A 25,423-nucleotide genomic window follows, 5' to 3' on the forward strand; every position below is an offset into this window, starting at 1 on the left:
CGTTTCCTCCTGTATCCCTGCCGTCTCTCTGTTGTCACCACTACATGTCAGTAATCTTGCTGAAATATCCCCAGATCCTGCCCACCACAAAGATTCTGAATTTTGCCTGAAAGTCTTGTAGTGTTCAGTATCCAAATTGACACTCTCTTAAAATGCTTTTAAAAGGGAAGGTGACTGCAGAGCACTGCCTGAATTAAAACGTGCTGTAGATGGCTCTTTTGTCCACACCCATGAGCTCTTCTCTGTGTGTGATTTAGGAACTGCATTATCTCTTTTTAAAAGTCAAATGAATTAGATGTTGTAAATAACAAAATTATGCATATTTACTAAGGAAATGTCAGTAAGTTAAAAATCTATAAAAACCTAATGTGAAGCTATTTAAGAAGACATTTTAAATAAAACCAGTCTCTGAAGCATTGGAGTGAGTTATCAGACAGTGTTAGGTGTATTCTCATAGTGACATTAGGGCTGTGTATGCATATTGGTCTAGAACTTGTTAACTCCACAGTTCACTTTACAGAAAATAAATACTGTACAACAAGGCAGCTGTTAGTGGTTATGTTTGAGTTCATAAAGTTGTAAGGTGGCTTTAAATGTTGACCTTTAGGTGACTTACTCATGTACATGTAATTTGAATGACTGGGTGGATTAGAGTTCCTGACAGAATGGTCCTATATTGCGTGTGCTCCTCCTGCTGACCTGTGAGAGCTCCCAGGAACTGAAATTATATTCTAATACAAGAAAACCAAGCTCCTAAGATTGTTCTGTCACTTTAAAATCAATCAGTAAACAATTCTCCTATGACTGGACCTCCTGAAAAGATGAACTTTAAAGAAAAATGACCTTGAAATGAAAGATTATTAGACAAAACCAGAGGTCCCCAGTGTTGGTTACATGGTTGATTTGTCCTTTAAAAGCAGTTTTGTCAAGTGACTGAAATACCATGTAAGGGAAGGACAAACATTTTTGTTAAATTAGTGTCAGGGCATGCTCTGAGACACTGTGCCCTGTATCAGAGTGCCCATTTGAGTCCCATTTCTCTGCTTCCAGTTCAGCTTCCTGCTAGGGTATCCTGAGAGGCAGCCAGTGATGGCTGGAATGGAATGCTCAGGCCCCTACCACTCATGCGTGAGTCCCAGATGGACTTCTTGGCTCCTGCTCAACCCTGGCTGTAGTGACCAGGAAGATGACTTACTGTGTCTGGGTCTCTGTCTCTGTTGCGTGATTTTGCCTTTCAAGTAGATAAAAATAAACATTAAATGTCAGAAATAAGAAAATGTCCAGAATTTTGAACTCATAATTTAAAGTCTAAGAAAATGGGACATTTTAAAAATTCAAGATAGAAAATAGCAACTTAATTATGCTATTCTTGGATCTGCCATTGATACCTGTTTTTAATTAATCCGATTTGGGTATTTTGCAGCTGTATAGTGAACACTTTCAAGTGTCTTTGCAGTATATTGAAGTAGTGCATGCATACATCATTAGGCATTTTGACCAGAAAGAGACCCTCTCTCCCTTCCTGTAAGTGGAAAGGAAGGGTGCCTGGGAGCACCACCTTTACTTCTGTTTGATTATGAGAGTGAGGAATACCTTTATTATAGAGTTCCACTGTAACTTATCAAATAAGCCACAGGTGCAAAGTACAGGTATTTTATATCTGGCTGTATGTGTCTCCTTAGCCAAACACTCACCATTTCCTCAATTAAGGTCCTGTTTCTATTTACTTTTTAGAATACAGGAAATACACAAACTGAAAGAGAGGGAATCCCAGAATCACTGTATGGTTTAAAAAAAAATCATTACTATTAATGTTATATGCACAAAAATGCTGACTAGAGAGATCAATAGGTACATCATAAATCTTATGTGACTATATATATATTCACCTAAATTTGGTTTTAGATTTATAATCTTTAAATTTTTAATGTATTCTTAATTTGAACATGAATTTATAAAACTACAGCTTACTTTAAATCATACTTTATTTGATCATGTGTTATTTAGTCTTGGCCATTGTTAGCTTTGGTTCAGAGCTTTTATCGTTAGAGAAAGATAAGTTTTAATTGTGTGATGAAGTGAGAACCTAATGTGTGAAAGCACTTGTGTTTGTTTTATTTTTTCTTACTACATTTACTACAAAACTACTGTCTGATAACCGTGTGACCTTGGTTGCACCACTTCATTTTTTTTTAAGATTTATTTTTATTTGAAAGGTAGAGTTACAGAGAGAAGGACAGAAAGGTCTTCCACTTGCTGGTTCACTCCTCAAATGGCTGCAGTAGCTGGAGCTGGGCCAGTTCAAAAGCCAGGAGCTAGGAGTTACCTTTGGGTCTGCCTCCTCTGTGGGTATAGGGTCCCAAGGCCTTGGGCTATCCTCTGCTGTTTTCCCAGGCCACATGCAGGGAGCTGGAGATCAGAAAAGGAGCAGCCAGGACTGGAACTTGTACCCATACGGGATTCTGGCACCACAGACAGAGGCTTAGCCTAGTACGTCACAGGTCTGAGTTTGGTTTTAACACTAGATATTCTGGAGTGGCACTCAGGTGTATCATGAAGATTGCTTACAAGGGTGGAAACTGAGCAAAACATTGAAGCCAATCTTTTAGCCTGACTGGCATGTTTATAATTTAATAATTTACATATAATCAGAGTATGTTTACATTCTTATTCTTGGTTCTTACTAGCTTGGTTTCTCATTTTAGGGTGGAGATGGCCATTGTGAGGGGAAGAATTTGAAGAGGAACAGATTTTTTTTCTGGTAGTGTCTTTCAAATTCTCTTAAAAATACAAATTGACAACTCTTCCCTTTTTTACATACAATAGCCATGCAACATCATACATATTGTTTTGTTATTACAGTATATTCAGTTTTATTCTTTCTTCTAATATCTCTGTATGCTTTACTTGGGAGTATATAAAGTCATCTCCTCTCTGCCTACCTCTGTTCTTAGTATGATTGCTAAGTGGTGTCACATCCTGTCACAGGACACGCACTGTGCTCACACTGATCTCTGCCTCTCATGGTCACACAGCCTTGCGTTAGTTATCTCCTAGAACGCCCAGGCTTTCTGACCTGAGTTCTTCAGGAGATACCTGACTTATTGTTTTAAAAGCTATTTGTTATCAATACATGTTGAAAAAATTTGTTCTGTGGATCAGCAGTAAAAGTATTTTAAAAATAACTAAAAGTGATATAATACTCAAATGTTAAATTATTTTACCCTTTCAAACAATTGCCAGCACTCTTGCATTTTCCTAGTTCCATCTGATAGTGCCTTTTATGCCTGAAGACTTATCCTAATTCATAAAGCAAATCATATCCCAACCCAGGAGGGTACACTACTTCTTTAGTCTATCATGATGCTATAACTGTACAAACAGTGATCTGTGAAGAATATAAGTTTATTAACCTCACAGTTCTGAAGGAAATCCATGAATATGGTGCTAACATGCGACAGGGGCTCTGTGGTGAGGTGGTGGAAGGGGTCAATGAGGAGATAGAACCTGCAGGCTGGCTCAGGTCTGCCTTTCCTTACAGGGTCCCTCATGCCATGGTGGGGACATCACCCAAATGACCTCCCCGACTTCCCTCTCCAAATAGTATTAACAGATAGATTTCTGGTTTGCATTTCTAGTAGGATACATTTAAATTATAACACAACCGAACTTCTAAATTGTCCTATTCTTTTAAAAATTGAGAAATTACATTACTCTATATAGGTTTGTTCTCACTAAATAAACATGAAAAAGCAAGTGAAAGTTTCATCTTTTTATTAAAATATTGTGACATTTATCTTTTAGAAAATAATGACTGGGCTCTAACAACTAATTTCTTCCAGAGTAATTTAGATTTGTCCATGTGGTAGATTTTGGTAGTTACAAGTCTGGCCATTGCCTATCATATTTACGTATTTGTTTATGCTTGCAACAGTGTAAATGACTGTCAATTTGTGTAAAAACGCTTACTAGAATTTCAGCTGCATTTTTGGGAAATCTATACATCATTTGAAGAGCATGAATTTCCTAACAATAGTGAGACTTCCCATACATGAGCATGATATAATCTCTCCATTAATTTAGGTTTAATTTCACTAAGCAATATTTTCTTATAATCTTACATCTTAAATTTATTCCAATGTGTTTTGTTTTTTATATTACAAATAGTTTTGCTTTTACATTTTTTGAGCTTTTATATTTGTCTATTTTTTCCTTTTAAATTTCATCTTCCACTTATCTGTTGGTAGCTTACAGGGGTACAGTTTGTTTTATATTAATGTTTTCTCTTGAGACCTTGCAAAATTTACTTTTTTAGTAGATTTCTTCTTTCTGTCACTCCGTTTTTTTTAATTAATTAATTTATTTTTATTGGAAAGTCAGACTTGCAGAGAGAAGGAGAGACAAAAAGATCTTCCATCTGCTAGTTCACTCCCCAAGTGGCTGCAATGGCCAGAGCTGACCTGATTCGAAGCCAGGAGCCAGGAGCTTCTTCTGGGTTACCCACATGGGTGCAGGGTTCCAATGGGCTGTCCTCAGCTGTTTTCCCAGGCCACAAGCAGGGAGTTGGAGAGGAAGTGGAGCTGCCGGGACATGAACCAGTGCCCATATGAGATCCTGGCATCTGCAAGGCGAGGACTTTAACCATTAGTCTATTGTGCAGGACCCTGTCACTCCTGCTTTTTTTCTCTCCCTTCCCTTCTGCTCTATATATTTTTTATATTCTTTAGGACTTTCTATATAACTTGAGCAACTTTAATCCAAAAATCTGAAATCCAGAATGCTCCAAAATTTGAAACTTTTTGAGCATTGTCACATTTATTAGTAGTAGTGGGAAATAAGAAAAGAAAAAAATATTAGTAGTGAAAGAATAGTGTTATCTTAAACTGTAATTGTGGATTTGTCTGTTTCTTCTGTCATCTATGTCAGTGTTTTTGAAGCTCAATTAGATGCCTGTATATTTAGAGCTGTTGTCATATTTCCAGTGCACTTGACCCTTAGCTACTCTCCAGTGTTTGAAAACAATTATGTATTATACCTAGTTTTATTATTGTTTACAGTTAGACTCAATACCTGTTATTCAGTCATGGTTAGAACTAAAAGTTAAGCTAAGGAATTAGGAAGAGGCCTGCTGCCCACCGGGCCAGTGGCTGCTAGGGGCTGCTTTTTGGACCTGCTCCTGTGAGGACTAGCGATGCCTGGGCCACAGCGAGGGGACAGCAGAAGTCAAGGTTACAAAGTGAGTGGTGGATGAGCAAAGGTCGCTACAATGAAAGATAAAGATAAAAGAGTAAAGAGGTTGCAATCATGCTGTTTTGTATAGAGTGTGCAGAAGTGCACTAGGGTAATAACAGACATTTAGAAGAGTAATAAAAGATGTTGCTATCAACAGCAGCAGAGCAGTTGAACTCATCCAAAGATGAAAATAAGCCTGAGTGCTATGAATTTGGGGAAAGTACACACTTAAATTATCCCTGTTCTCAAAATACACTTGGAGACTGTGAACCTCTAAGAAGAAAGATAAAGAAAGAAAGGAAGGAAGGAAGGAAGGAAGGAAGGAAGGAAGGAAGGAAGGAAGGAAGGAAGGAAGGAAGGGAAAATTCTGAACCAGAAGGAGAAATTGAGGAAGTAAAAGAGAATGAAGATGATGGAGACGACGCTGCTCTGGGCAGCCTCAGCCAGGCCACGGTTTTCCAGCAAGCCAGAATGAAAGAATAAACAAACAAAAAACCACGGGAAAAAGGTGGCCCAGTTCAGGGGATCCCTTGGCATCGGTTGACTCAGGCAGGACATCCAAGGATAAAGAAAGCATGTGTTGCAGTGGTGAGGAAGAGCTCTGGGATTATGATGATACTTACTGTGAAGGTACCCTAAAATTTAAAAAGACAGAGCGGAGTTCAGCTGAAGACTAAGGTTCTGCATACAGTTAACATTTTCTTTAAAGTTGAAAAAGCCACACCTTTTTTTTAAAGATTTTTTTTTCAAAGTCAGATATATAGAGAGGAGGAGAGACAGAAAGGAAGATCTGTCCGATGATTCACTCCCGAAGTGACCACAACAGCCAGTGCTGCACCAAACCGAAGCCAGGAGCCAGGAACTTCCTCCAGGTCTCCCACACAGGTGCAGGGTCCCAAGGCTTTGGGCCGTCCTCGACTGCTTTCCCAGGCCACAAGCAGGGAGCTGGATGGAAAGTGGAGCTGCTGGGAATAGAACTGGCGCCCATATGGGATCCCAATGCCTTGGGACTCTGCACCTGTATGGGAGACCCGGAGGAGGTTCCAGGTTCCCGGCTTCAGATCAGCGCGCATTGGCCCGTTGCGGCTCACTTGGGGAGTGAATCATCGGACGGAAGATCTTCCTCTCTGTCTCTCCTCCTCTCTGTATATCTGGCTGTAATAAAATGAATAAATCTTTAAAAAAAATTTATTTATTTAAAAGGCGGAGTTACACAGAGAAAAAGACACAGAAAAGGTTATTCTGCCTTTTGATTCACTCACCAAATGGCTGCAACTGCTGGGACTGGGCCAGGCTAAAACCAGGGAGCCTGCAATGCCATCCAAGTTTCCCACTTTGAATATGTGAACTCAAACAGGTGGACTGCTTCCTGCCTTCCCAGGACACCCGCAGGGAGTTGGATCAGAAGGAGAGCAGCTGAGATTCCAACTCCTGCTCATGTGGGATGCTAGCATTATGGGTTGAGGCCCAACCCACTGCCACAGCACTAGCCTAGTCCATTGAAATTCTCAGGCCATGCTTTGAGAAAACATTGTGATCAGTCACATGATTATCATAGGCTGCTGTTAACTTACAGGTGCAAAAATGTAGCTAATCGTAGGTTAAAATGTAAAAAGGGGCTGGAAATATATATATATAGTAGAACCTCCAATTCAATCTCTTGAGTATTTCCAGGGCCTGACCACTTTTTACCCCTCCACTGCTCCTCACAGAATCTCTTGCCTTACTGATGGTTCTCCTTGTTTCTCCTTCTGTTCCACTTTATGAGTTCTTAATACAGGTTAAACCAGATGATGTCACTGTTCTGCTGAACTCCTCCCACCTCTCCACCCAGAAGAAAAACCATAACCTTATCATAGTCAGCAAGACCCTCCGCACTTTGCCACTGCGCCTGCTTTACTGTTTCCTTGTTGCTTGTTCTCAAGCCCACTGGCTTCCTTGCAGTTTCTAGAGCCCAACAGCAGTGCTGTCGTCTCTGAGCCTTTGCCCACCCGTACTGTTTCTCGTTCTGGAAATCTTGCTGAGGGCATCTCCTTGGCCTCTCACTCAACACAACCCCTCTACTCTCCTTTACATACCCTCCTTTACATACAACCCCTCTACTCTCCTTTACATACATGGATACAGAAAGGCTCCGCTCCACTCCACTTACCTGAAAGTTGAAACTCTCCCATTCCTACTACATCCTTGTGTTACCTTATTTGGTATAGCATTTCCCTTTCTGAAAAGCTACATGTGCTACTTATTCATCCTCTTGACTGTTTCCCTCTGCTGAAATAAGACTCTCTGAGGATAGGGATTTGGTGTTCTCCATGCTTAGAACAGTGCCTAGTATATAGTGACACTGAAATATGTTTACTTTGTGAATGAATTATTAAACACTGAATAATGATTTTACCGGTGGGGTAGGACATGGTCCCTGTAGCATGCTAGTATTGATTTCACTTTCTGGGTAGCAATATTAAGACTACAGATTTCCTGTGTGCTGCTGGACTGGGAGCCTAGGTTAGTCTGAATAAACTGCCCTTACGTGTTAAAAAAGAAAAAAAAGACTACAGGTATCCAATGGCTTGTGGCTTCTCAGCATTCCCTTCAAAGTCATTTCAGTCCTAGTCTCCTCCAGAGGGAGCCCAGGATCCAGCATTTTCAGGACATGTAGCCAACCTCTGCCCTGGGCCAGCAGAGGACAGGACCTTGAATCCCCTGTGGGACTGAAGTGATGTGTGAAGCCGGCACACGGATACTAAGAGCTTTTTGCTCTAAGTCACCAGTCTGAGAGATGCAATAAAAAGGCAAGTTAAGAATTAGATTTCTTCATATGAATGACTCCAAAGTCTTAGGACAGTTCTAGCTACACCATAGAATAGTTATATAATTTTCAGACAATAATTACCCTTGGATAGCTCCTTTGAGTGGTTCCTAATTATTACCTTGAACATTATTATTATAATGTTAAAAGCATCTGATGCTCCCATGAAAAACTTTAAAAACAAGACTTATTATAAATAATCCTGCCATTAATAGTCTTCTGTGGATTATTGTTGCATTTGGAAAACTATTCCTTTTTCTTTATCTTCTGAAGAGAACATTTTGTGGTTTCAGAGTATTCGTTAAAACAATACCTATAAACTTCTGGGGTTTCTTTCTCTTGCACAATTGTCTGTTGAATGAACATTCCATTTTTATTAAAAGTCGTTTTGTATAATTCCAGACTAGTGTCAGATTCCAGATTAGTATCCAATTGCCCAAGTTAAGGCAAATGCCTGAGTGGTTTGTGCCCTTACCACTTCTTCACTGGGGAGAGTGGATAACATTTTTTTTCCCCACAGTTTTCCCAGCTGCAAATGAGGGCAAGGCAAGAATAGCTTGTCTCAATGATAGCTGCAAAGACTCATCAAGGCAAGGTTTAATACACACAGGTCATGATGGGTGTGCACTAATGATATACGTTGTTCACAGAATCTCTGGGATCTGCTTCGAGCTTGCAGAATTATGCTGATTAATTTAGTTTTGTTGTTTGGGTTGTTGTGATTTATTTCCTTTGATAATAAGTTAGAGCTGTAGGTGCCCCCTGCTTTTGTTACATAGTGTTTGCGAAGTTGTGAGGGAAATTGTGCATTGATTTCCATTTATTGTTTTTTTAAGATTTATTCATTTGAAAGGCAGAGTTATAGAGAGAGGGAGAGACAGATATTCCATCCACTGGTTCACTCCCTAAATGACTGCAATACTCCAGCTGAAGCCAGGAGTTCCATCTAGAGCTCCCATGTGGGCACAGGAACCCAAGTACTTGGACCCTCTGCTTCTTTTTCAGTCTCATTAGCAGGGGGCTGGATTGGAAGTAAAATAGCTGGGACTCTAACTTGTGCCCGTATGGAATGCTGGCATTGCAGGTGGCAGCTTAAGCTACTGTGTCACAATGTTAACCCCTATTAATTTTAATAGTGGTTTATTTATTTATTTATTTATTTGAAAGGCAGCGTGACAGAAAAGGAGGAGAAACAGTGAGAGAGATCTTCCATCTTCTGATTTACTCTCCAAATGCCTGCCACATCTGGGACTGGGCCAGGCCAAAGCCAGGGTCCAGTAGCTCTCCCTGGGTCTCCCATGTGGTTGGCAGTAATCTGAATACAACTGCTGCCTTTGAGGAGCATTAGCATGAAGTTTGATCAGAATTGCAGGGTAACTAGAACCTAACCCAGGCACTCTGATATGGGACACAGTCATCTCAAGTGATGGCTTAACCTGCTGAACAACAATACTGACCCATGGTCTCCACTTACTGAGACATAAAATCTTCAGATTCTCTTCTCTATATGTATAAGACTTTTAAAAATTTCAAAAATAAACAAAATATTTAGAACTATAAGAGTATATACCATATCCCCTCTTGAAGCTGGGACTCAGTCCCACTTTTATAGGGTTGTGTCATATCAAGGGCATACCTAGTGCAGCAATTCTTTAATATCTGGGCCAGCAGTTTCCAGCTCATTATTTTGTTTTCTTCCTTCCTTCCTTTCCTCCTTCCTGCCTGCCTGCTGCCTTCCTTGCTTTGTTCACCCTTGTTGGTCTTTTTTTATGTTCCAGAATATTTGTGTGTTAATGGAGGGTGTAAGGTTATAAAAATGGCCATCTTGGGATGATATTTCCTCTCGGAGAAAAAAAGAAATACAGAATTTTAGGTACAAGGATTTGCTAGGGTCATCTTTTCCTCAGAAGGAGCCTGTGTGAGGAAGGATTGCTGCCACTTGGGCCTCTGTGGACACCAAGTAGGTTATGGCAGTGGCAGCAACAATCAAATTGGCCAGTAACAGGTCAGGACTTGAGATGTGCTGAGTCAGCATCTCTGTAATGATGTGTCTGTCCTGGCAAAAGCAGAAAAGGTTGCCACTGCCACTCTATGGGTTGCTGTTGCTCAGCACTCTCTTCCTTCCAGTTTTTGAAGAAAGGACAAAGAATGTAGTCACAGAGCTAGACAACTCCTTGCTGCATTTAATACTTTGAAGAATAAGAGTCTGATCCCTGAAATAATCAGTCTGCCTTCTGTCTTCACCCCAGTAATAAAACCTTACCTTTGATGGACACCAGTTATATCCTAATCATCAAATTCAGTGACTTCCAAGTCCTTATTTTTCCTAATCTTCATGTCACATTTAATGCCATGGATTACCTTTTTAGAACATTCTTGTCTTTTTATGTCACGTGTTGTCTTTCTTCTCGCTTCAGAGTGCTATTCTGTTCTACCGATAATTTATCTTCCCACCTGTTTCTCTGTCATCATTCTCCAAAGTTCACTTTCTTCCTTCTTTTCTTCCTTTCTTCTCGTCCCATCTCCTCCTCTCCACTTCCTTCCCCTTTTCTTTCTTTGCTTTTAGGAAGGCAAAGCAACAGAGCAAGAGACACAAAGATCTTCTGTCCTCTGATTCACTCCCCAAATGCCTACAAAAGCCACAGCTGAGCCACCTGAAGCCAAGAGCCGTGAACTGCTGTCCTGGTCTTCCAAGTGGGTGGGCAGGTGCCCCAATACTTGGACCATCAACTGCTGCTTTGCTGGATGTTAGAGCAGCCAGAATTTGAACTGCCTTTCCAATATGGGATACTAGTATCTTAAGAAGTGGTAACTGGCTATGCCACAAATGCCACTCTCGGGGGCCAGGCCTGGAAGGAGTTCCTTTGGCCCAAGCCAGGCTGACTGTTAATGGGCATTTGGGAGTAAAGCAGCAGATTCAAGATTTCTCTCTTGTGCTGCCTTTAAAATAAATAAATTTTGGAGGATTTTAAAAATGGACAGATCTAACATAAGCATATCTGGATTTCTGTAAGTAGAGAAGAGATAAAATAAGGAAGATGTAATATGTAAAGAGATAATGTGCAAAAATATTCCCAAACTGAAGAAATACAAAAACTCATGTGTTGAAGCTTTGTGAGCCCAAGCAAGAATAATGTGAGCAAAATCCCACCTAAGAACATTGCAGTAATATTACAGGAAAAAAGTTTCCTTCAGAGGAGCTGATCTCAAGAAAAGTGATAAAATCCAGAAGATGGACTGTGGTCTTTGCAGTACTGACAAACCAACTGTCAATCCAGAACTCTGTACCAAGTGAGAGGGTACTAATGCAAGGGGAAGTTTAGGCTTCTTTCTAGACAGAGGAAGACAGAGAGGACTTCTTACCAGCAGCTAGGCTCTGAGAACACGGCAGAAGGGAGTGGCTTCAGCAAAAACAAAAACAGTCCCACGTCACAGTAGGGGATTTAGGAAGGAATGAAAACCCACAAAGAGGAGAAATGTGTGGGTAAATGTAAATGTATACTGGTTGTAAAAATCAGTCAAAGTACTAGGAGGATTTAAAATATGTGCAGAATTAAATAAATGGATGCCCATAATAAAATTAGAAGCAAGAGAATGGTCCAAATCCTTGGAACCTGCACCCACATGCGGGACCTGAAAGATGCTTCTGACTCCTATAAATCTACCTTTCCAATGGAAAAAAAAATTTTTTTTAATAAAAGCTTGAAAACCATGATGCAGCAGGCTAATCCTATGCCCTGAGGTGCCAGCACTCTATATGGGTGCTGGTTAGTGTCCCAGCTGCTCTACTTCTGATCCAATTCTCTGCTTTTGGTCTGTGGAAATGCAGATAATGGATGAAAGCCATGGGACTCTGCACCATGTGGGAGACCCAGAGTAAGCGACTGGTTTCCACCTACAGAACAGCTCAGTTCTTCCATTGTAGCCATTTGGGAGGTGAATCAGCAAATAAAAGACCTTACCTCTGTCTCTCTTTTCTCTCTCTCTCTCTCAAAATCTGCTTTTTAGGGGCTGTTGCAGCCATTTGGGGAGCGAACCAGCAGATGAGAGATCTTTGTCTCTCCTTTTTTCCATAAATCTGATCTGCTTTTTCCAATAAAAATAAATAAATCTTTCTGCTTAAAAAAAAAGAAAAGCTTCAAAAACAGGCCTCTAATGGACCAAACAGATTTGCAAATAACTCAGTTGCCTGTCAAAATAAGCTTTAATGTGTTCATAGGAAATCTAAAAATATAAATCCATAACAAGCATGCAGTAGACATAATGCCTTTTAAAATACACAGAAAATGTGACCATAATGAAAATTACTTTTTAAAAATATTTATTTACTTATTTTTAATGACAGAGTTACGGGGAGAAGCAGAGACAGATTTTCCATCCACTGGTTCACTCTCCATATGACCCCCAATGGCTAGGTCTTGGGCCAGGCAGAAGCCAGAAGCCAGGAGCTTCATCCGGATCTCCCATAGAGGTGCAGGGGCTCAAGCTCTTGAACCATCTTCTGCTGCTTTCTCAGGTGCATCATCAAAGAGCTGGGCCAGAAGTGGAGCAACCCAAACTAAAACCCACATTCATATGAGATGCTGGTGCTAGGTGGTGGCTTTACCCACTATGCCATAGCACTGGATCCTCCATAATGAAAATTAAAACTCATTATAAAGCCATGGAAAAAGACTTTTAGAACAGCTTTAGAACAGGCAGACTTTTAGAACAGCTTTAGAACAAAATTTTAAAGAACAGCATGAACATAATTAAGAAAGAATAAAATATTTTAAAAGGTCCTACTGGCACTTCTAGAGCTGAAAGATACAGTACATGAAATAGAGGGAAAATTAGTTTAAATATTATGTCAGAAAAGATCATTATTTTTAAGAACAGCACCTCTTTTTAATGAGAGGTAATATAGTCACTGAGAATTTTATGATACCTCCAGAAAATTTCATGCAGAACTTAACATACTTTTTTTTAAAAAAAAGATTTACTTAATTTTTATTGGAAGGGCAGATTTGATAGAGAGAAGGAGAGGCAGAGAGGAGGATCTTCCGTTCACTGGTTAATTGCCCAAGTGGCCACAACATCCAGAGCTGAGCCGATCCAAAGCCAGGAACCAGGAGCTTCTTTCGGGTCTCCCACACAGATGTACGGTCCCAAGGCCTTGGGCTATCCTCGACTGCTTTCCCAGGCCACAACAGCCAGAGCAGGATAGGAAGTGGAGCAGCTGGAACACAAACCGGCACCCAAAAAATGTCCCAATTTATATAAGGTGATTTATCCATTGAGGCATCACACCAGGCCCTACCTCTTTTTTTTTTTTTTTTATTGCAAAGTCAGATATACAGAGGAGAGACAGAGAGGAAGATCTTCCATCTGATAATTCACTCCCCAAGTGACCACAACAGCCATTGCTGTGCCAGTCTGAAGCCAGGAGCCAGAAACTTCCTCCAGGTCTCCCACGTGGGTGCAAGGCTTTGGGCCGTCCTCAACTGCTTTCCCATGCCTTTTTTGTAACCTGTTTGATTCTGATACAGCTCCTTTTTGATAACGTGCCTGGGGGAGCAGCAGAAACTGATCCGAGTGCTTGGGCCCCTTTCACCCAAGTGGGGAAAAACAGATGTGTTTCTGATTCCTGGCTTCAGCCTGGGCCAGCCCCGGATATTGTGGCCATCTAGGAAAGTAAGTCAAAGTGGATGAAAGAAATCTCTGTTCTTCTGTAACCCATCTTTCCAGTAAAATGAATGAATCTTTAAAAAAAAATCTACAAAGAAATGAGGAGCATTGAAATTAAATATGTGAGTTACTAAACAAGATATTTATCTCTTTTAGTGTTTTAAGAAGTAAAAGCTAGGACTGTATCATGGGTTTTATAATAAGAGGTAAAAGACACAATGACACAAAGAAACAATGAAGAAAATGGCAATATATTAAAGTTAGGTCTTCCAACAAGCATATAAACTTCGTACTACTGCCTGAAGATGGACTATGAGAAATTTAAAGATGCATGTTATAAAACCTAGAACAACCCCTTAAAAAGCATGAGTGAAGCAAAGCAGTGTAGCTGATCCACCAGTAGAGATAAATAGTAAGTTTTGTACCATAGAGAATGAGCATATGAAAAAAGGAGGAAAGAACTAATATTCCACCCATGTATGTCCACCTGGAGGAAGCATGGCTTCCAACTGTATACAGCAAGAGACAGGCTTTCATATACAGATGGAAGGCCCAGCACGGTGGCCTAGTGGCCTAGTCTTCGCCTAGTGACTAATTGCAAGCCCCGGGATCCCATATGGATGTCAGTTCATGTCCTAGCTGCTCCACTTCCCATCCAGCTTCCTGCTTGTGTCCTGGGAAAACAATAGAAGATGGTCCAAAGCCTTAGGACCCTACACCCATGTGGGAGACCTTGAAGAAATTCCTGGCTCCTGGCTTTGGATCAGCTAAGCTCCAGCTGTTGTGGCCACTCGGGGAGTGAACCAGCAGATGGAAGATTTTTCTCTCTGTGTCTCCTTCTCTCTGTAATCTGACTTTCCAATAAAAATAAATCAATCTTTAAAAAAACTATACACAGATGGAGCTAATAGTAAAAGGTTGCTGATAGCAATCGTAAAGGAACTGAACTACCTTTATTTTTAGATGGAGTCCCATTTTAGGCAAAGAATGCCTAGAATAAAGAAGCATTTCATAACAGTGAGAAAGTTAATGAATTCAAAAATATGTACTGGTTTGGAATACATATATATGTAGTAAGAGCTTTACCTAAAACTTATTAAAGATGAATTGACAAATGCATTTGGAGAGTACAACAGATTTGTCTAGTTAAATGATGGAACAAGTAGATAAAAAGTTGGTAAAAGATGTGATGATCTGTATAACATTACCAACCAACTGGAATTAATTGACATTTATAGAGCGCTATACCAAAAAAGAAAGCACATTTATTTTCCAACTGCAAATACAACACTAAGTTGTAACATATGCTAAGCCATGAAAGGAGTCTCAGTGAATTTGAAAAGGATTGTAAACTCTGGCCAAAATGGAATTAAATTAGAATCTGTAACAATGAGATGGATAGGAAATTTCTAAGTGGAAATTAAACAAGCAATTCTAAATTACTCTGCAATAAAGAAACAAATTGCAAGGGAAAGTGGAAAACCTTCTGGACTGAATTATAATGAAGTTCAGAGATGCCTTTAAAAAGAGGTGTGTAGCCGGGCCCGGCGGCGTGGCCTAGCGGTTAAAGTCCTCACCTTGAAAGCCCCAGGATCCCTTATGGGTGCCGGTTCTAATCCCGGCAGCTCCACTTCCCATCCAGCTCCCTGCTTGTGGCCTGGGAAAGCAGTTGAGGACAGCCCACTGCATTGGGACCCTGCACCCCGTGGGTACCCGGAAGAGGTTCTTGGTTCCCAGCTTCGGATCGGCACGCATCGGCCAATTGCGGCTCACTTGGGGAGTGAATCATCGGACGGAAGATCTTCCTCTCTGTCTTTCCTCCTCTGTGTATATCTGGCTGTAATAAAATGAATAAATCTTTAAAAAAAAAAAAGATCATATATCCTTGGCTATTACTCTATGATTTGTGTGTGAGAAAAGAATGAATCCCCTCCTCCACTGAATTGGGATTGGGCCATGAGTCTGGCTTTGGCCACTGACAGGTGAATGGATCTAATAATGTATGCTGTTCCTGAGTAGGGGGTGTTGGGAGTTGTTGTATCTTCTGCCAGTTTTCTTGCTCTTCATCCTCTGATATCAGAAATAGCGAGTTCCAAATAGGGGTGCTCCTTTAGCTGGCAACAGAGAAGACACATAGATGAAAGTCACAGCAAGGACATGGCCTGGAGAAGATCTTGAGGCAGCTCATACCTCACAGGTAAGAGGATAATGAAGTTTCTGAGCATGCGTGTCACCAGCATACCATGGGAAAATCGAGCTGTGTGGAAAGTGTACCTCCCTTTTTATTCTGTTTCCTGAAATACTGTACTGTGTATTACTGGTTTTTTTATAAAAGATTTATTTATTTTTATTGCAAAGTCAGATTTACAGAGAGAAGAGACAGAGAGACAGATCTTCCATCCCTGGTTCACTCCCAAAGTGGCCACCACTTCTAGAGCTGATCTGAAGCCAGGAGTCAGGAGCTTCTTCCAAGTCTCCCATATGGGCAAAGAGACCCAAGGCATTGGGCCATCCTTTACTGCTTTCCCAGGTCACAAGCAGGGAGCTGGATAGGAAATGGAGCAGCAGGGACATGAACCAACACCCCTGTGGGATGCTGGAGCTTGCAGATGGAGGATTAGCCAATGAAGCCAGCACGCTGGCCCAAACAGTGTCTTCTTTGTAAGACGTACTTTCAGTAAAATGAAATGCACAGGTCCTAGCTGTTTAGCTTCAAGAGTTGTGACAATTACATCTAATCAAATAACCACCATCTGAAGCCAGATAAAGACAAATGACATCATCCCTTATCCTGCTCTCAGTCAGTGCCCCTTGCCAGAGGCCACCCATATCTGCCTTCCAGCATCAGAAGTTTTCTTTAGGTTTGAGTTTGATGGAAATGAAAACATGCTCTGTGTGTGTAAATGAATTCTTACTGCACATTTTCTTTCGTACCTGAATTCTTCCAACACTGTTTGAGATTCATCAGTGTTGTATTTTCAGGTTCCTGCCTTTATTGAGATATATCTAATGTACTGTAAAATCCACCCACTTGAAGTTGATTTCCATATAATCTCACATTTGATTTTTCATACGGAGTGGCATGAAGATTGACTTTTTTTCCCCAATTAGGTGTCTGGAATTCTCTCACCATTCATTTAAAATATGCTTTCTTCCTCCACTGAGCTGATTTGCAGCACAATGTGTGTGTAATGGAGGTGATACCCTATATTGAATACAAATTGTAACAAGTGAATCTAATTATATAACGGAAGAATAAAATAACCGTAGTTAGAAAAAGAAGAGCCAATCTAAATAACTCTGGAAGAAAGTGTTTTGCCTTTATGCTCTAAAGCTAAAAATAATAACAATCCACGAATATTCTACTTTAGTTAGTAAGTTTTGTATCTTACAGAGACATGTGTGAGCAGTTCTGAAACTATATGTATGTTTTACTACTGATGGAAATGAATGCATTATGGAGTGATCTGTGGTTGTATGTTTACATGTTTGTGCCTTTTGACTTCCTATTTGTGTCTGCTGAGATAACCCACAGCACTGAGCACACCTAGCACTGGAATCTTCCTTCTAAATTGCAACGCCTTAGTAAAAGATAAAAGAGCTCCTTGGATGTATGGGGATTCCAGGACTGTGTCAGGGAAAGTAAAGAATGAGTCTGCCAAAAAAGCAGGGAAGACCTTGTAAAATGATGAAGTCCTGTGCAAAAGACAGAGAAGTAATCCTGAAGGTATGCTCAATGACCATAGGAGCAGCAGAAAAGATAATGATATTGGTGGAATCTGCCCTGAAACCAAAATGAGTACCTAAAAGTGCTGGAGCCCTGCCACTCACATGGAGACCTCAATGAAGTTCCTGGCTTCTGGCTTCAGCTCAGCCCAGTCCCAATTGTTGTGGCCATTTGGAAAGTGAAACAACAGGTGGGAATCTCTCTCCCTAAAATTCTACTTTTTAAATAAATTAATAAGTCTTAAAATAAAACATAACCTGTGGATTTCAGGCTTCCTTCTGGTACCTGGCAAAAACGAATGGTCAACACCAAGTGCTGGAGCCGTGGGAACTCTCATACCCTGCTGGTAGGAATGCAAATTGGGACACCCTCCTTGGAGAGCTGTGCACCACTGTGTGGTAGAGCTGTGGATGGGTGTTCCCTGCGAGCAGCCATTACTCTCCTTGGTATTTACCCCAGAGAAAGTCTCGCACATGCATTTCAGGAGAGAAAAGGATAAAGATGCTCTCAGCAGTGCTGTTTGATACAGGTACAATCTAAAAACAGTTGGAAATTGTTGTGCATCACTTATTCACATAAACAGTAAAAATGAGCAAACTTAAAGCCACAAGCATTGACATGAGTAAATCTCATACACCTCTTTCATCAAAAAAATCAAGGGAAATTATGACTCCACATATGTAAGGTAAATACATGCAAAACTAAATATATTTAAAATTCACAACATGTGATTCTATTATAAAGACAAAAAAGGAATTGCAAACATGAAATTCAAGATGGCAGCTCTGTCTGGGGAATGTGGTCAAAGAGGCCTAACTGGGAGCCAGCACTGTGGCGTGAAAGGCTGAGCATCCCATGTGGGTAGGAGTTTGTGTTCTGGCTGTTCCACTTGAGCTTAAGTTGTGGGAAATTTCTAGCATATACAAGAGTAAATAAGGTCTTATAATGATCCCCCACATAGTCATTAGTTTTCAACACACAGTCACTTTGATTGCATTTATTCTCCTATTTCCTTCCTTCTTGTATATAAATTTTGTGCTTTTCATCTCCTTGAAAGGCAGAGAGAGAGAGCAAGAGAGCACTCTTCCAGCCACTGGTTCATTTCCTCAAATGCTTGCAACAGTCAGGGCTGGGTCAGGATAAAACAAAGCATGGAACTGTGTCTAAGTCTCTTAGATGGATGGCAGGAGCCAGAGCACCTCTGCCGTCTCCAGCCACCTTCCAGAATGCTTTATCAGGAAGGTGGATCAGAAGTGACTCAACAAGCTAATCCTCCATCTGTAACCTCCAGCATCCCGTATGGGGGCCAGTTCTAGTCCTAGCTGCTCCACTTCTAATCCAGCTCCCCACTTGGGGCCTAGAAATTCAGTGGAGGATGGCCCAAATCCTTGGGCCTCTGTATGCACATGGGAGACCTGGAAGAAGCTCTTGGCTCCTGGCTATTGGCTTTCAGTCAGCTCAGCTCCAGCCATTGCAGCCATTCCAGGAATGAACCAGTGGATGAAAGATGTTTCTCTCTCTCTCTCTCTCTCTCTCTCTCTGTGTGTGTGTGTGTGTGTGTGTGTAGATCTGCCTTTCAAATACAAATAAATAGATTCTTGGGGCTTCTCCCTTTATTTCTCCCCTGACCCTAGATACAGGGGGGAAAAAGTGATGATAATAGTGTGGAAACAATGGTGTTACCCACTTTCCTGTAGCCCTTGACCCTTTGTACCCTAATCAACTATGTGAGATTATGAAAAAAAATTTTTAAGTAAATAGATTTTGAAATAAAGTGTGGCAGCTGGAACTCTAAGTGGTATCTGGTATGGGGTGTGCATAGGCATCCAAGCAGTGGCTTAACATACTGGACCACAAGGCCTACCCTATCTTCTGTTATTTTAGCACAAATTCCAGCCATCATATAATTCATTCTTAAATATCTATTTTTAATAGTTATTTTTATCTTTTTAAGAGGCAAAAAGATAAAGATATCTTCCATCCTCAGATTCACTCCCCAACTACCACGAGAGCTGGGACTGGACAAGGCAGAAGCCAGGATCCTTGACTTGCATGCACCAGGATCCCATATGGGAGCCAGTTCATATCCTGGCTGCACCACTTTCCAGCCAGCCCCCTAATTATGGCCTGGGAAAGCAGAAGATGTCCCAAAGACTTAGGATCCTGCACCCATGTGGGAGACCCAGAAGAAGCTCCTGGTTCGGATCAGCTCAACTTGAGTCACTGCAATCACTTGCAGAGTGAACCAGCGGATGGAAGATCTTTCTGCAAATCTAACTTTTCAATAAAAATCAATCAATCTTTTTTTTTTTTAATGAAGCTGTGACATGAACTCAGGCATTTTATTTGGGTTGCAGATTTCCCAATTGTCATTTTTTTTAAGATTTTATTTTTATTGGAAAGTCAGATATACAGAGAGGAGGAGAGACAGAGAGAAAGATCTTCCATCTGATGGTTCACTCCCCAAGTGACTGCAACGGCCAGAGCTGAGCTGATTCAAAGCCAGGAGCCTAGTGCTTCTACCGGGTCTCCCACGAAGGTGCAGGCTCCCAAGGCTTTGGACCATCCTCAACTGCTTTCCCAGGCCACAAGCAGGGAGCTGGATGGGAAGCGGGGTCGCCAGAATTAGAACTGGTGAACATATGGAATCCTGGCATGTTCAAGGTGAGGACTTTAACCACTATGCTATCATGCCAGGCCCCCAATTGTCATTTTTAAAAACTATTTTATTTGAAATGGAAAGGCTGACAAAGACACAGATATTTCACTTCCATCCACTGATTTACTTCTCAAATGGGCACTACATTTAGGACTGGACCAGGCCAAAGTCAGCATCCTGTGACTCCATCTGGGTCTTCCACATGAGTGTCAGGACCCAAGTGGTTTGGTCATCTTCCACTGCTTTCCCGGACACATTAACAGGGAGCTGGGTCCAGAGAAGAGCAGCAGAGACTGAAATGTGTACTCCAACATGGGATGCCAGTGTCACAAGCAGTAGCCCAACATGTCACACCATGGCAACCTCGCAATTGCTATCATAACTACTGTGTCAAATACTGCGTTAGAATCGGGTTACATTGAGCATTTCTGGACCTTGAATGCAGGGCAACTTGCTCACCCAATTGATGGCTTGGGGATCTGGACTGCTCCAGGTGGCTTGTAGAAGCCAATAGCCATTTCCGCAGACAACTAGTTTACATAATCATTGATGTAGTTTTTGGAGTTCCCACTGGCCCTTGTGTAAAGGCATCTGTCTTTCTTCTTAACCTCTCATTAAATGGTTATGCAACTACTACTATTTACCATACTGAGTAAGGTAAATAGTAGTTGCTCATTAATAATTCATGCTGAGCAAATGCCGATTCTCATAATCTCATCTTCCTGTTCTTCCTGGAAAGTGAGGGAGGGTGTGGGCTTAGATGAAAGAGTGAGGTAATGACCGAATGAGCTAATGTGTATAACTAGACTGTGACCTATACAGTGCTGTACAGAGGTCGTCTTTGTCACACTAGAAGCCCTCCCATTTCATCCATTTTGATTTTGTGCTAGCTGTAATGTTAACTTGTCCTTCAACTCTCCATCTCAGTTCCAGGTGCTCACTCATCCTTTGCACTGTCACAGTGTGGCCTCCTCTGGGAGGCCCATAGTGGCAGTCCTGGTGAGTTTTGGTAACAGTTACAGTATTTTCCATTTTTTTTTTTTTTACAAATAAAAATGTATTCAAGTGAGACCATGAGGCTGCTGCGACAAGTGATTGGAAGCATGGATCTGAGAAATGTGTTGCAATTCAGACCACAGGGACACAGGCAAGATTAGTCTTGCCTGAATTCATAGGTACCTATCAATTGAAAGATACTCAGTTAAGAATGAAAAAAATGGAAGAATGTCTACAAAGGCCCAAAATACATTGTTTAGTACTCTGATTTCAAGTGTGAGATATCGTCAGGGATTTTATAATGATTTTAGTTTGGGGATGAACTGTCCTTACTACATTTAAGCTTATCATTTGACTTTCATGCATTTGTTCTTTTTTTTTTTTTTAAGAAGTATTGTTTATTTTTATTTGAAAGCAGAGCAACGGAGAGGAAGAGTGAGAGATAGCTCAATCTTCCATTCACCAGTTCACTCCCTAAATGAGTGCCACAACTGGGTCCAGGCCAGGCTGAATCCAGGAGCCTGGAACTTTATCTGGATTGCCCATGTGGGTGGCAGGGACTCAAATCACTCGAGTCATCATCTGTGGCCTCCCAGGATAACATTAGCAGGGAGCAGGATGGGGAAGCAAAGCCAGGACTCATCTGATCTGGGATGTTGGTATTACAGGTGGCAGCTTGATTGCTGTGCCGCAACACCTGCCCCCATGTCACCTTTGACTGTTTTGAGAAACCCATCATTAAGATCAGAAGCATGGGACTGCCCTGGATTAATGACAAGTCTTCTGCAGTTCCCCTCAGAGATACAAGGGAGAAGCCAGGCTAGCCCTTCCTCCACAAGTCACAATGCTCAACCATTTTGGAGCAGGAGGGCAGCGGGAAGGAGGAGTGGGGAATAGCCCTGCCAGCAGGGGAAGGCATTTCTCTTCCTCTGGCAACCCATGGCAGCCATTTCCCGAGAGCCACCATGATGACCTGTGCCCAGGTCACGGACAAATATGCTGTCTGCCTGCATTGTTCCTCTGTGGTAAACACTGCAGGTGTCATGGTATTTGGGGTGAGGCCAGGGACTGCAGTGCCTCCCTCAAAGTCTTGATGACATCAAGAACCTGGCAGTGGCTTCAAGTGCCATTTAGTACAAGATAAAAACTCTGGTGTGAGGATTGCCAGCTCCCTATAGCCAAAGCACAGTGGTCCCTTACCACATGACCTTCACCTTCTATAGACAGGATTAGGGAGCCGCAGTGTAGACGTGTAGTTCTTCCTGCCTGGTGTGCCTTGAATTACAAAGAACACCAAGAATGCACCTTACAACCACATGGTGAGAAAAAGAAGGCTAGCAGTGACTTTCAGCTAAGTGCCAGTATATCTAAAATGTCTATTTATTTTGACACAAGCTCTGGAAGCAGATGAAGTTTGATGGTATAATTTGAACCCAGCCCCATCACTGCTGTTATTTTTTCCCTCGATAGCCACTATCATCAGCCATTTCACTGTACCTGCTCTCGAGGGTTAAATTCTGTTTCGTTGTAGGAAAACTGGTCGCTGGATGAGAATCCAGTAAAAGAGCCCCTCGGGGAAGCAGTATTATAGCAGTGATAATGAACCACACCTTCATTCAGCACATGTTGGTAATCTGGATGTGAGTTGCTAGTTTCTGTTTCCTGTATAGATTGTGAGCACGTACATGACAAAGAACCAGATTTTCTGCATCTCTCATTGCCCAGGGCATTCAATGTGTGTGAAGCAGACAAAGAAGATGTGTTGAGGCATAATTACATACACTGCAAGCAGAAAGATGTTAGGCTGAGAAAGAGGTCTAGTGAGTTGTGGGAACCGATAAACGAGGCAAGACTTTCATCTGGGAGAACTGCAGAGGCTGCCCGGGGGCGGTGGCAGCGGCAGATTAACAGGTGGACCTTGACAGGTTGAAACGCAGGCTGTACGAGTTCTTGGGTGTACAGTGGATGATTTATAAAAAGTGTTCATTTTCATCTCATTGAAAGAGCAACAGAAACAGGTGTGTGCTGTGCATTGTTGTAAGCATTTTATAGGATTAAGCTGGCTGAATCCTCCCAGAAACTCCGTGAGAGATACGCTTTCCTTATCCGAGTTTAGAACTGAAGAAGCTTGTGGCTCAGGGAGATGATTTTTCTCAAAGTCACATAGCTGGTAAGTGACAGAGATGGCTTCAGTACAAACTGACCTGAAGAGTGCTCTTCAACACTGGCCTGTACAGCTCCTTATTCAAGAAGTGGATTTAGCTGTTCTGTATTTGGAAGAACACAGACTATATTCTTTTTTTTTTTCTCAGACTATATTCTAAAAACACCTGCTGGTAATGTGGCTGAGAAGGTAGTTTGTGGTGGTGGAGAGCCATGGGAAATGAGGTTGTTCCAGGAAGACAGGGACATGCCACAGAAAACTTTGTGGTGGTTTTTAAAAATTTACTTATGCATTTGAAAGTCAATTAAAGAGAAAGAATTAGACACACACAGACACAGAGATCTTTCATCTGCTGGCTCATTCTTTAGATAGCCACAGACTGGAATTGATGCACATATTGTGATGTGGCTGTCAAGGGCTAGGGCTTTACCCACTTGGCCATCATGCCAGCTCCCTTCACAGAGAACTTTGAATGCTAAGCTGAAGACCTGCAAGATTTTTGAAAGGTGAAGAAAGCACTAAATGCCTGATAGCGAAGTGGCAGAACTGGATATGTGCTTAAGGAAGAGAACTTGGTGTGAAGGGGCGGGACGGAGGCGTGCAAACCAGTTAGGTGACTATTGCAATAATAGGCTAATGGGGAGGAGTGAGAAGAACCTGTAATTTCCTCCTGAAAGCATGGTTGGAATTTTTTTTTTTAAGAAAAAGAAAAGTTCAAAGATCAAGATTCTAACGAACATGAATTTGAGAATAATGACTAACTATGTAACATACTCTATATTTAAAAAAATTATTAATTAGCTTATTGAAAAAATGGATCAGATTTAAGGAGAGAAGGTGAGACAAAGATCCTTCTCCAGCTGCTGGTTCACTCACCAAATGGCTGCAATGGTCACAGCTGAGCCAGTCCAAAACCAGGAGCTTCCTCCAGGTCTCCCACACAGGTACAGGGTCCCACGGCTTTGGGCCATCCTCAACTGCTTTCCCAGGCCACAAGCAGGGAACTGGATGGGAAGTGGAGCAGCTGGGCCACAAATCAGCATCCATATAGGATCCTGGCACCTGGAAAGTGAGGATTTAGCCATTGAAGTATCACACCGGGCCCAGAATATGCTCTGTTTCATGGCTTTTAAAATAACAAAACAAATATATATAGATATGATTTGGAGAATTTTAAAAAAAGATTTTTATTTATACAAAAGGCAGCATTACAGAGGAAGAGGAGGAGGAAGGGAAAGAGAGAGAGATCTCTTACTTGCTGCTTCACCCCCTTAATAAATGCAAAATGTGGGGCTGAGTTAGGCCAAAGCCAGGATCCAGGCACTTCACATGGGTCTCCCACACAGGTATTAGGTGCCCAAAGACTTGAGTCCTCTTCCACCATGTTTCCCAGGCCATGATCAGGGATTTGGATTGGAAATGGAGGAGCTGGGACATGAACCAGCCCCCATATGGGATGCGAGTTTTTCAGGTGGTAGCTTTACTTACTACACCACAATGCTGGCAAAGTCATATACACAGAGAGGAAGAGAGACAGAGAGGAAGATCTTCCATCTGATGGTTCACTCCCCAAGTGACCACAACGGCCAGAGCTGAGCCGATCCAAAGCCAGAAGCCAGCAGCTCTTCTGGTTCTCCCATGAAGGTGCAGGGTCCCAAGGCTTTGGCCCATCCTTGATTGCTTTCCCAGACCACAAGCAGAGAGCCGGATGGAAAGTGGAGCTGCCAGGATTAGAACCAGCGCCCATATGGGATCCTGGTGCATGCAAGACAAGGACTTTAGCCACTAGGCCACCGTGCTGGTCCCAAGTATAACATTCTTTAATGGAACATTTGTCTGAATCATTACAATAAGTATGGTGTCTGAGATAATTCACTTGACTTTGTCATATAAAATAATTAGACACACACATCTGTATATTTGAGTTTATCCCTTGTAGTTCAAACCCATTTTTTACATGCCTACCTTTTTTCAGATTTGTGAATGGTGCTAAATATGTTAGGACATGTCAAATAAATTTCTAAACTGTTTCCCAAGAAGTAAAAACCTACAGAATTAAGAGCTTTACCAGTACTGGTAGACTGCTGCCTCTTGGTTGTACTCTAGGTCCACAGGTCAACCCCGTGTCCATAGAACCTGCTCATGTTCCTGAGTTGAGTGGGCCACTGT

At 41.6% G+C, this 25,423-nt stretch overlaps 1 protein-coding gene across 4 annotated transcripts in view; it reads left to right on the forward strand.

The window, feature by feature from the left end:
• Positions 1 to 3,661, forward strand: part of CDKL3 (cyclin dependent kinase like 3) — a 40,310-nt gene extending 36,649 nt beyond the window's left edge. For 3 of the 4 annotated variants that reach the window (XR_004996590.2, XM_058677211.1, XM_058677210.1), the window contains one exon: positions 2,706 to 3,661. Coding sequence is in view for 3 of the 4 variants with exons in the window: in XM_058677211.1 (XP_058533194.1) it covers positions 2,706 to 2,725 (20 nt within the window). In the remaining variant the exon portion in view is untranslated. The remainder of the gene's footprint in view (positions 1 to 2,705) is intronic. The other variant, XM_036497078.2, reaches the window with a different exon arrangement.
• Positions 3,662 to 25,423: the final 21,762 nt, after the last annotated feature.

The sequence above is a fragment of the Ochotona princeps genome, chromosome 19 (genome assembly GCF_030435755.1).
Source record: "Ochotona princeps isolate mOchPri1 chromosome 19, mOchPri1.hap1, whole genome shotgun sequence".
NCBI lineage: Eukaryota > Metazoa > Chordata > Mammalia > Lagomorpha > Ochotonidae > Ochotona > Ochotona princeps.